The following is a 12,772-nucleotide window of genomic DNA, read 5'->3' as shown; positions in this document are numbered from 1 at the left end:
CAATGGAGAAGGGGGTGCCCCGGTTCCAGTCTGCCAGCAGGTAAGTACCCGCGTCTTCGGAGGGCAGACCACGGGGGTTTTGTAGGGCACCGGGGGGGACACAAGTCAGCACAGAAAGTACACCCTCAGCAGCACTGGGGCGGCCGGGTGCAGTGTGCAAACACACGTCGGGTTTTCAATAGGAAAGCGTCGCTGGAGCAGTTTTCTTCTGAAGGAGGGAGACAGGCCGGTAGGGCTGGGGCCAAAGCAGTTGGTGTCTCCGTCTTCTCTGCAGGGGTTTTTCAGCTCAGCAGTCCTCTTCTTCGTAAGTTGCAGGAATCTGAGTTCCTAGGCTCTGGGGAGCCCCTAAATACAGAATTTAGGGGTGTGTTTTAGGTCTGGGAGGGCAGTAGCCAATGGCTACTAGCCCTGAGGGTGGCTACACCCTCTTTGTGCCTCCTCCCAAGGGGAGGGGGTCACATTCCTATCCCTATTGGGGGAATCCTCCATCTGCAAGATGGAGGATTTCTAAAAGTCAGAGTCACTTCAGCTCAGGTTGCCTTAGGGGCTGTCCTGACTGGCCAGTGACTCCTCCGTGTTTTTCTCATTATCTCTCCTGGACTTGCCGCTAAAAGTGGGGGCTGTGTCCAGGGGGCGGGCATCTCCACTAGCTGGAATGCCCTGGGGCATTGTAACACGAAGCCTGAGCCTTTGAGGCTCAATGCTAGGTGTTACAGTTCCTGCAGGGGGAGGTGTGAAGCATCTCTGCCCAGAGCAGGCTTTTGTTTCTGTCCCCAGAGAGCACAAAGGCCCTCACCACATGGGGTCAGAAACTCGTCTCTCAGCAGCAGGCTGGCAGAGACCAGACAGTCCTGCACTGAACAATTGGGTAAAATACAGGGGACATCTCTAAGATGCCCTCTGTGTGCATTTTTTAATAAATCCAACACTGGCATCAGTGTGGGTTTATTATTCTGAGAAGTTTGATATCAAACTTCCCAGTATTCAGTGTAGCCATTATGGAGCTGTGGAGTTTGTTTTTTGACAGACTCCCAGGCCATATATTCTTATGGCTACCCTGCACTTACAATGTCTAAGGTTTTGCTTAGACATTGTAGGGGCATAGTGCTCATGCACCTATGCCCTCGCCTGTGGTATAGTGCACCCTGCCTTAGGGCTGTAAGGCCTGCTAGAGGGGTGACTTACCTATGCCATAGGCAGTGTGAGGTTGGCATGGCACCCTGAGGGGAGTGCCATGTCGACTTAGTCATTTTCTCCCCACCAGCACACACAAGCTGGCAAGCAGTGTGTCTGTGCTGAGTGAGGGGTCCCTAGGGTGGCATAAGCCATAATGCAGCCCTTAGAGACCTTCCCTGGCATCAGGGCCCTTGGTACCAGGGGTACCAGTTACAAGGGACTTACCTGGGTGCCAGGGTTGTGCCAATTGTGGAGACAATGGTACATTTTAGGTGAAAGAACACTAGTGCTGGGGCCTGGTTAGCAGGGTCCCAGCACACTTCTCAGTCAAGTCAGCATCAGTATCAGGCAAAAAGTGGGGGGTAACTGCAACAGGGAGCCATTTCTTTACACCCCCTCTAAATTGTGTTTTCCGAAATGTGCCTCTGCCCTGTGGGGAGTAGAGCGCGCCCATGGCCTTGGCCGTATCTGTGTCTTTTTTAAGTTTCTCGATAGCAGTGTCCACTTCCGCCCCAAACAACTGCTGTCCATTAAAAGGCATATTAAGGACTGCTTGTTGAATTTCTGGCTTGAATCCTGAGGTGCGTAGCCATGCGTGTCTCTATATGGTGACCGCTATATTTACAGTTCTTGCAGCTGTGTCTGCTGCATCCATTGCCGACCGTATCTGGTTATTAGAGATACTTTGGCCCTCTTCCACCACTTGCTGTGCACGCTTTTGGAACTCTTTGGGTAGATGTTCTATGAAGTGTTGCATTTCGTCCCAATGAGCTCTATCATATCTCGATAGCAAGGCCTTTGAGTTGGCAATACGCCATTGGTTGGCTGCTTGTGCTGCAACCCTTTTCCCTGCTGCGTCGAACTTGCGACTTTCCTTGTCGGGTGGTAGTGCATCTCCCGAGGTGTGTGAGTTCGCCCTTTTGCGAGCTGCACCTACTACCACTGAGTCCGGTGTTAATTGCTGCGTGATGTACACAGGGTCTGTTGGGGGACGTTTGTACTTTTTCTCCACCCTAGGAGTGATGGCCCTGCCTTTCACAGGCTCTTGAAATACTTGCTTTGCGTGTTTCAACATTCCTCGTAACATAGGAAGACTCTGGTACTGACTATGTGTGGATGACAGAGTATTACATCTTCAATTGGTTCTGCGTGCAGGGTGACATTGTGAAATAGGGCTGCTTTGGACACCACCTGTGTGTAAGCAGTACTGTCTTCAGGTGGTGATGGTCTTGCTGGATAACAGTCGAGACTGTTATCTGATACAGGCGCATCATAAAGATCCCATGCATCAGGATCATCTTGGCTCATCCCTGTGTGCGTTGGAGACTGCATCATCAGTGGAGTGGCCATTGGTGATGGTTGTGGTGAGCGATGTGGTGATGGTGGCGGAGTTACTTGTTTTGCCACCTTTGCTTGTGGTTGTTTGTCTTTCTCTTGGAAAGCAAGTTTTCTTTTCATTTGGATTGGAGGGAGAGTTCAGATTTTTCCTGTCTCCTTTTGAATGTGGAGCCTTCTCTGTGTGTAATCTGGCTCCCCTGCTTCTAGCTCTTGTCCGAATTTGTGTCCTTGCATTTGTGAGGACAGGCCTTGTTCCTCAGTGTAGGAACTTGGTTTCGGCTCCGAAGCCGGGTGTTTCGGTATCGAAACCTTTTCAACCGTCTTTTTCGGCTCCGAAGACACTTTTTTTGGCTTTCGGTGTTCCGATATATCGGTGCTGACTCATTTCGGTGCCGGTATCTCAATGCCGAGATTGCTCTGACCCGGTGTCTCAGTGCCAAGTCTGTTCTGTGTCGGTATCTCGACCGGAGTCGGATGACTTCGACACATGTGTGCCCTTTTTCGGTGCCGGTGGACGGTCACTTAATTTTCGGGGTAAGCCATGGCTTGTCAGGGGTGGCGTCCCCTGGGCTTTAATGTATTTTCTGTGAGTTTTGGCCAGGGGTGTTTTACTCACGGTTTTCGGCGTCTGTTCGGTTTCGGCCTCGTCTGAGTCCGATTCAGCGATGGAGAAGGTCTCTTCTTCCTCCAAGTCTTGGTGTCCTGACGGCGCCGACGCCATTTGAAGTCTTCTTGCTCTCCGGTCCCTTAGTGTTTTCCTCGACCGAAACGCTCGACAGGCCTCGCAGGTATCCTCTTTGTGTTCGGGAGACGAACACAAATTACAGACCAAATGCTGATCTGTGTAAGGATACTTGTTGTGGCATTCGGGGCAGAAGCGGAATGGGGTCCGTTCCATTAGCCTTGAAGATGCACGTGGTCGGGCCGACCAGGCCCCGCCGGGGAATCGAAACCCCGAAGGGCCACTGGAGCTCTTCAAAATTCGGTGTCGATCTGCGTTAACTAACCCGATACCGAACGCAAACGATACCGTCGAATTTTCTGAGATTTAACTAACTTTCCGAATCGAAACACTGAGCAAAGAGGAACACGTCCGAACCCGATGGCGGAAAGAAAACAATCTAAGATGGAGTCGACGCCCATGCGCAATGGAGCCGAAAGGGGAGGAGTCCCTCGATCTCGTGACTCGAAAAGACTTCTTCGAAGAAAAACAACTTGTAACACTCCGAGCCCAACACTAGATGGCGGGATGTGCACAGCATGTGTATCTGCAGCTACTCATGCCATCGAACATATATATATAGTTAGAAATGAGGTCTTTGGTTGACAGTCAGGTTACCCCCTGTTCAAGCAAGGATCCTCACTCTAGTCAGGGTAAAAAAGAATCACCCTCAGCTAACCCCTGCTTACCCCCTTGGTAGCTTGGCAGAGCAGTAGGCTTAACTTCAGAGTGCTAGGTGTAAAGTATTTGTACCAACACACACAGTAATTTAATGAAAACAATGCAAAATGACACAACACCTGTCCAGAAAAATAGAAAATATTTATCTAAACAAAACAAGATGAAAACAACAAAAATCCACGATACACAAGTCAAGTTATCAATTAAAAAGCAAAAAGAGTCTTTATGTAGTTTAAAACACACACTAACTCTGTTAGCGTGAAAATGTACCTTAAATGCATCAAAAATAACCCCGCACGGGCGTATATGCCTCAAAAATTGCTTGTGATGCGCCGATTCCACTCACGAGCGGGACATTGCATAGTTTCTCCTTTCATCGAGTCGGGCGCGCCATTTCTTTGCTCTGCAGGAGAGCGATGCGTCGATCCGGTCAGCACTCTCAGGTCCGGGATGGCCTTGTGTTGTTTTTACACGCTCAGTGATGCTTGTGTCAGAATTCCAGCCGCACAATGCTCCGAAAACCACGCAGCGCGGGTGGCAATCTCCCAGCCTCCCTAAGCGATGCTGTGTGTTGTTTCTCCAGCTCCGTGCGTCGATTCTTCAGTCATATTTCTGGCGAGCGCCGATGTTCAGCCGTGGAGCCGGTGGTGCATTGCTTCTTCAGCCGCAGATTGGAGTTGCGTCGATCTTTTCCCCACATGGTGCTCTGTTCATGGATTTCCTCCTCTTAGGCTGCCAGCTTCTCCTTTCATGGTCCCAGGAACTGGATGGGCACCACAGGGCAGAGCAGGAGTCACTCCAGAGACTCCAGGTGCTGGCAGAGAGAAGTCTTTGCTGTCCGAGAGACTTCAAACAACAGGAGACAAGCTCTAAGTCAAGCCCTGGGGGAGTTCTTCTCAAGATGGAAGGAACACAAAGTCCAGTCTTTGCCCTCTTATTCTGGCAGAAGCAGCAACTGCAGGATAGCTCCACAAAGCACAGTCACAGGCAGGGCAGCTCTTCTTCCTCACCTCTTCAGGTCTTCTCCAGGCAGAGGTTCCTCTTGTTTCCAGAAGTATTCTAAAGGCTATGGTTTTGGGTGCCCTTCTTATACCCATTTTCTCCTTTGAAGTAGGCCTACCTCAAAGCAAAGTCTCTCTTGATTGTGAAATCCTGCTTTGCCCAGGCCAGGCCCCAGACACTCACCAGGGGGTTGGAGACTGCATTGTGTGAGGGCAGGCACAGCCCTCTCAGGTGTGAGTGACCACTCCTCCCCCCCCCCAGCACAGATGGCTCATCAGGAAATGCAGGCTACACCCAAGCTCCCTTTGTGTCACTGTCTAGTGTAAGGTGCAACCAGCCCAACCGTCAAACTGACCAAGACAGGTGATCCATAAACAGGCAGAGTCACAGAAATGGTATAAGCAAGAAAATGCTCACTTTCTAAAAGTGGCATTTCAAATACACAATCTCAAAATCAACTTCATTAAAAGTTGTATTTTAAAGTTGTGAGCTCAGAGACCCCAAACTCCACATGTCCATTCGCTCCCAGAGGGAATCTACACTTTAATCATATTTAATGGTAGCCCCCATGTCAACCTATGAGAGGGAGAGGCCTTGCAACAGTGAAAAACGAATTTAGCAATATTTCACTGTCAGGACATATAAAACACATTTCTATATGTCCTACCTTAACGCTACACTGCACCCTGCCTTGGGGCTACCTAGGGCCTACCTTAGGGGTGTCGTTCATGTGAGAAAAGGGAAGGGTAGGTCTGGCAAGTGGGTACACTTGCCAAGTCGAATTTACAGTTAAAACTGCACACACAGACACTGCAGTGTCAGGTCTGAGACATGATTACAGAGCTACTAATGTGGGTGGCAAAACCAGTGCTGCAGGCCCACTAATAGCATTTGATTTACAGGCCCTGTCACCCCTAGTGCACTTTCCTAGAGACTTACTAGTAAATCAAATATGGCAATCATGGATAAACCAATTAATAATACAATTTACACAGAGGTTAGCAGTGGTAAGGTGTTCAGAGATCAACAGCAACAGGTCAGAAAAAATAGGAGGCAGGAGGCAAAAAGATTGGGGATGACCCTGCATAAACTCAAAAGTCCAACACTTACCTTTTGCAAAGTGTGAAATCCATCAGAAAACTGTTGTTGAATCTCATGCTGCATGTACGGTGTGGTCGCCATCTTATCTACTCTTCTATTTTCACAGTTGGTACTCTTTGCGGGTTAAAATGTGACATTCTTCGGCTGGCATGTTTTTTTTAAACATATTATCTGCGTTAAATTAATATCATGTGTATCATGTGTATGCTCTTTCGCCATATGATTGATTGTGTATTAGATTAATTCATTCACAGCACACACTTGAGGAATATCACATTTCTCAATTGTTTACTATGACAACTCAACTGAAAATTAGAAGAAAAAAAAACAACAAAGAAATGCTTTAAAGAGAAAATCAAACCCGTTTTTGGATATATATTTTATTTGACAGTGTTTTAGAATATCATACAGTAAACAAGATTTCTGTAAAAGTTATTTATCCATAGTGCTGCGGTTCATAAAAATAGTTGCTCACTTACAGTCTTTCTGTGACTATTAATACATGGAATTATATTTATAGAGATACAGCTGTACAAGGTAAATTCACAGCTAACACTACACAGAAATATTATTTTGAGTGGGAGTCAAATGACGTGCTCTTTTCATAGGTTATCGATTACAACCGCATAAAGCAACTACTGCACGACCAGTCGCAGTGAAGTGTGCAAATTAGAATTTATGCAAGCGTAATCTCATTTTTTTGAGAAGGGTAATTGAAATAAGGATCAAGGGACGTGCAGCTACACTACAGAAGCATTGTCTGAAACCTTATTCAATGAGCGAATTGCAGACTTCCAGTTTAAAGGATGCGGACTAGAGATTTCTAAATTGAGTTTGCAAACAGTTAGCTAGCTTTGTGCTTTTTTATTTAATGGAAACGGAGTATGTCAAAGCTGCAGAATTTCTCATGTGCCACTTATAGCCATATCCTTGTTTCTGAGAAGACTACATCTTAAAATATAAAGTGGGGTTTCTATTGGTTCATACTGCATGGCTTTCACCTGGCTTTTTTGTGGTTAGCCTCTTTAGGTCATTCAAAATCTACAGTTGTTTTAAAATGTTTTTTTTTTTTTAATATGGACCATTAAAATATGACCCCTTGTTTTTTTAGAAGCCGGTGGTTGGATATAAAAGATGTGAATGTTTGATACCTTCACCGGAACTTCTAACTGGTATAGTTAATCTTTGTAGATTATGCTAGGTTATTCGAAACCTAGAGATGTTAAAACATGTTTTTGAAAATATGGTATAGGTATTTCTGCACATAAAATTGGCATTAAGCCGGAACGTGAGCCAGCAAAACCGTGTTCCTCCTACTTCTCTTAGCCTGGGTGATCAATAACGTGGAGAGTGAGACGAGGGAAACACACTCTTGGAAATAGAAAAAAGAGAGTAAAGACAGAGAGAAATTAAAGTAATGTTAAAAAAAAAAAAGTTTCCAGAAACAAGTGAGTGAAAAGTGTTTGACTGTTCAAGGTACTGATAGCATAGTAAAGCTCTTAGCAAAATGTTATGAAAAATGGGTAAATGATGTTCTCAAAGGGCAATGTAGGGCAAGGGAAATATTTATCTATGCTGCAGGTAGGGTGGCTTGGCCAATGAGTAATCTGCTGCTTCTCCCCATGGGACCATGGAAGGAGTGTGAACCAGAAATCCAAAATCACACTTTAGACCTTTAACAACTGAGGATTTATGCGTTACCTCAAAGAATGCTAGGAACCTGAAGAAAAAGTAGTTTAATATTTGACTCATCTTCATCTCAACAAGATTTCCCTTTTGCTGTACATAATTGTGGGTTGATCAAAAAAGAGACGAGTAAAAGCAATACCTCATCAATTCATCCTCTGGAATTTCCATCTGTCACGCATCGGGCAATGATGCCGGGGCAAACCAGCGGATTAGTCGAAAATGTTGATGCTAGAAACATGGCATGGGTAAACAGTTTTACATGTTTCAAAAACACGTTAACCCCTGTCTGGATATGTTGAAAGCAGTATATTTACAACACCATATCTCAATTAAAATACTTAATTCCTTCTCAACTTCGATTTGCTCAGTGCAGTTGTTGTTAAGGCGATGTTCCAGTTGGCGGTTGCTCTAAATGTGGCCAATGTCTTGCTACAAAGTCTGGATGAAACCCACACCCTTCATGCAGTGGGAAAGTACTAAAGCTACACTGCACTGTCCTTCTTGGGTGTTTTTCTGTGGTATTTTGGTTCTTCCATAGCTGCCAAAGTCCCCAGAACAGATTTGAGGACTTCAGGTACAGTTTAAAATCTCCTCCTGACTGCTGTACATGCTCTTAATTTTGAATATATTAGACACTGTGCACATTCTCATGGAAACAGCAAATAAATGGTCAGGTCCTCAAGGTTTTGTGTTTGTATAAGTGTGAAAATTAAAATAAATTAAAGTAAAACTTAAATAAAAGTAAATGTGAGACAGACTTTAAGAAGAACACTTTGAATCCGGCAAAACAGAGCCAGCAGGCAAAAGTCACTGATTCATCTGCTGAGTGCAGAAGTGCCAGCCTTGAGCACATTAGGTAGCTTGTCGGAACCAGGGATCTTCCAGGGCCCTGGTGAGACAGTGGCCTTCCTTGTTGTGTTGATGGTGCGACTAGTGTAACTGAAATGAGGACGTCCTTCGCTGGGTAATTCGCTGCCTTTTACTTTAGATTCTTTCTTTTCCTCGACGAGGGCACTTCCACGAGAACCAAGACTATTGCTGCTGTGCATCCTGGTGGCACTGGCTGCATCTGATCTGGATTGTTCAGCAGGTGCCTTTTTCTCACAAGCCTGTGAAGCTTTGACATCCTCTTTCGTGCAGAAGGTCTCCCCGATGTGTGCTTCTGGGGATCTAGATCTCCTGCTTCTGGCCTCTTTATCCCCAGCATACATATGATTTCCCACTCCGGAGTCTTTCTGCACATGATTTTCATCTCTTTTCACATCAGAGGTGGACCTGCCACCTTCCAATGTCCTGTTGAATGCTTCCAAGTGTCCCTTCTTTACTGCCTCTTCTCGTTTAGACCGGTCAGACTTTTTGGGGCTCGCTGAACGCTCCCGTGTCTCACCCAGTCTTTTCTTTCTATGGCCCGTTCCAGAAAGCTCCTTTGGTGTCCCCGCGTCATGTTCCCTCTGGATATCCCAGGCTAGTTCTGGGTTTATCATATGAGAAAGGTCAGAGGGCAGGGCTAGATGCGATGAAGGTAATGGTACGATCACGTCATCGAAGGAGACAGCTACTTCCGACATCCCTGTGGAGGTGGCAGAGGGAGGGGTCCAGGAGTTTGGTTCGTCTGTTACAAGAGGAAAAAACAAAATGAGTTGATGTATAACATAAATTTAGGTTTCCAAAAGGCTTATTTCACAAACTAGTTAATCTGAGTGGCAAATATGTAAAATGTTACTAATCTAGGTTTGTCTTTCATTAATCAATATTGAGATGGCAGCAAACGATGAGAAACCATGCATTTATTACTTGTTATGATCAGAATAGGGCACGCACATGCCTGGCATCTGTGCCCGTGCCCTTCTGCCTTTCTTCGAGCTTTCCTGCAACTAATATGCATGCTTCCGCAAGCAGAAAATGAGCTTTAAAAAACACTGAATTTAGGTCACATGCAATGATTGCCTTCTCTCTCAGACTCTAACACATCTAAGAAATTAATAATCAAACAGTAAAACACATAACAACTTCTTTCTGTTTTCGGGCACCAACAATGGCAATATTTTAAGAATATTTTAGTTACCATCATGCACCATGTTACATGTACACTAACAACAGTTTCAGCTTTTTTTCTACGATTCACACACGTACAGAGAAGGACGTACAGCAGCAAAATGCAAGACAGAGGACTAAACAAATAGGATTTTAAATAGCACTTATGTATAAAAATCAAGCAAATAAAAAAATGCTAAAATATCGGATTTCGTAAAAAAGCTACTTCTTCACCGAAAAAAGAAATACCAAAACTGGAATAAAAATATCCGTACAAAAGCAGACTGAAACAGATTTTCCTTAAAACATCGTTTCAGCAAATTCTGGTAAAACTATTATTTTTGCTCCAGGAGAGGCATACACAACACTTCACCCACTGAGGGGATTTAGTGAGCAATGTACGGTCTCCTCTGCAGCTGCCGGCATCTGCAAGTGACAGAGGCTTTGCTTTAGTCGGGCTTCCATTTGCATGAGAGATTTCATGCTAAGATGAAAACTCAGTCAATTGAGCAGATGTTCCTAATGCAGTTTGTTAGGATACAATATTTATTTCAAGTCTTTTACTAAAGCACGGTATTTTACACCTAAAACATGAATTTATATGAACTTTTACTATGGCGCGGTACTTTACATCTAAAACGTGAATTAATATGAACGAGAACGAAAAAGAAGCATTTGCAAAGTGAATTAAATATTAAATAAATGGCATAGCTTTTGTGCTTGTTACCACATTCCTACACTCTCCGTTATTATCCATGTCTTTAAACTAAGTGATATTTCACTTTTTAAGGTCTCCGCTGCAACATTACATTCGCTCTTTCTTTCAAGAGATATTGTATACATGGGCTTGCAGCCCACCCATTGTCTAACATTTGTTGTCTTCATTGTCACTCTTGTTTGCTGCCTTCTAATAGGCCTGAGTGTGCTCGCTTCTCCTCTTCTACTTTCAGCAGGAGAATAGACCAACTACTGCTTGCTTCAGCTTGATTGCTATTCTTCAGCTGTACTTTTTTTTTCCCTTCTTCCCAGTCATCCTTGTTGAATCTCTTGCCATTTGAAGCTACATTTTATTGTGCTCCACACACACTTCAAGGAAGCCCCTTTCTCCATTGAAGTGGATGTTTAGTGTAACAACATATGATATCTGCGTTCATTGTGACAACAGATGTTATCTGCTTTCATACGTATTTTCACTAAGACATGCACCAAGGCTCAGTTGCTTTCTTTATATGCTAGGATTTTTAGCAAAATGTCCTATCTTATGCACACATGGCGTGATTAACTGTTTTGCTCACAATCACAGGATATTGTGCCCAAATCTAACAGGCATTGGCAAAGCCAGTAGGTCTCACCTTTGAGGCAACTGTCTCTCCCATTTCCTTTGCTCCATGCTATACAACCAGAGTATGGACCACTATGACAATGATTTTTAGCCATGTTGTATACCAGTATGGTTGCCGTGCAGCATGGCTAAAGATAATAATAAAAAAGGACTATGATGCATCACATGCTAATGCACTTTAAAAAGCACACAGCTGTGTCATAGCAATTTTTAAAGTTAGTTTTTGCCACACTACAAAGTAACTGTGCTGCTATGCAACATGGCTACAAAACATTGCCAAAGTCAATAGCTGTGATAGGCAAGACCTATTTTCTTTGCCAATGCATGTTTTAAATTGCTGTGCATGGTCTACCCAACCACATTTTCCCCTCACGTCTTCCTTTTCTTCCACCCTTTCTCAATCCTAGCCTTCCCTTTTATATTCGGGCATTGACTATCCCTCAGATTCCCTGTCAAAATGTTAAAACCTGGCTGGATTCTCCTACTCCCACACTCCTGCTTCTTTTGTTGTTTTGTGATGGACCCCTACTGTACCCTCATTCTTCCTCATCCCTTTCCCTAACCTGTCGGTCTCCATACTTGTTGCCTTATGTCTCTTTATACTTTTGGTCTGTTATTTATTCTATTATTTTTTAATCTGCTTCTTCATTTTTAGGGAAAGTGCATGAATAAAAAAGGATTACCATTGTCCTCCCTTTTTATTGCCTTTCTTTCTTCTAACTTTTCATTTTAAAAAAATAATTTGTAAACTTTCATATCCCTTTTTATAGAATTTGTTTGAGATTTTTGTCAATACTTTCATAACAGTAAAGCTATCTTTTCTAACTGAGATTCAATATGGCTTCCATAACTTTGACAATCAGTTTTATGGCTATTTCAAATAAATTATAATTTATTACTTGTTTGACTACTGGTGCTTTTTTTCCTCTTTTACCGACCAAAATAAGTTGCCAATAGTTTTTTTTACCTCTACATAGCTGTTCTACTATTTGTGTTCTCATAAATAGGAATCTTTTTTTTTCTGTGATTAAACATTGTACATATATTGCCAAAAGAGAATCTATCTAGAAACAGAAAATTTATGTTTGACACCTCAAGGGCTCTAATCACACTACTTGGTCCCAATTTCAAGTGGAACAGAGGATCATGAGGTATAGACACCATAGGTTGAGGTCTTTATCAGAGCCAGTAAATAACACTTATTGAAAGGTCAAACCTCCAAATGGGATACAACAAATTTTGGCAGTTTTGACCTGAAGCTGACCGGAGGAAGCCTGGGAGCAAGCAAAGTTTATTTACCTGATAATTATCAGCTGTGGTAAACTCTGCATTATTTGGAATTCTGATGACTGTGCTAAAAGTTGTACAGGGACTGAATTTTTAATTCCCACTTTTCGTTGGGACTTAGCATACTCACTTTCCATGTTTTCTGCCATTGTGTTCTTCACTAATAAAAATATAAAATTCACAATTTTCCTGGTGACATTAAATAATTCAATATAAAGATAGGCATATTTGTAACTGTGAATGATATTCATACATTTTACATTTATTCAGAAAATAATGTTCTAAATACGCAGGCGATAGCACTTTGTAAAATTTAACTTAATATTGAGCCCTCCTTTTGTGGGTTTCCAGGAGGTGTTTTTGAGAATTAATGGAAATCATTATATGATGGTAACTCTCAC

The 12,772-nt window shown here is 43.5% G+C and overlaps 1 protein-coding gene across 9 annotated transcripts in view; it reads right to left on the bottom strand.

The window, feature by feature from the left end:
* Positions 1–6,379: 6,379 nt before the first annotated feature.
* Positions 6,380–12,772, bottom strand: part of MAGI2 (membrane associated guanylate kinase, WW and PDZ domain containing 2) — a 2,755,167-nt gene continuing 2,748,774 nt past the window's right edge. For 7 of the 9 annotated variants that reach the window (XM_069229695.1, XM_069229692.1, XM_069229696.1 and 4 more), the window contains one exon: positions 6,386–9,320. In XM_069229695.1, coding sequence (XP_069085796.1) covers positions 8,524–9,320 — 797 coding nt within the window. In that variant the 3' untranslated portion in view covers positions 6,386–8,523. Of the gene's footprint in view, positions 9,321–12,772 lie in introns of all 9 variants that reach the window. The other 2 variants (XM_069229700.1, XM_069229702.1) reach the window with 1 other exon arrangement.

This window comes from Pleurodeles waltl, chromosome 4_1 (genome assembly GCF_031143425.1).
Source record: "Pleurodeles waltl isolate 20211129_DDA chromosome 4_1, aPleWal1.hap1.20221129, whole genome shotgun sequence".
NCBI classification, from domain to species: Eukaryota; Metazoa; Chordata; class Amphibia; order Caudata; family Salamandridae; genus Pleurodeles; species Pleurodeles waltl.
Note: the sequence above shows the minus strand (reverse complement) of the source record. Positions and strands in the feature narration are given on the sequence as shown.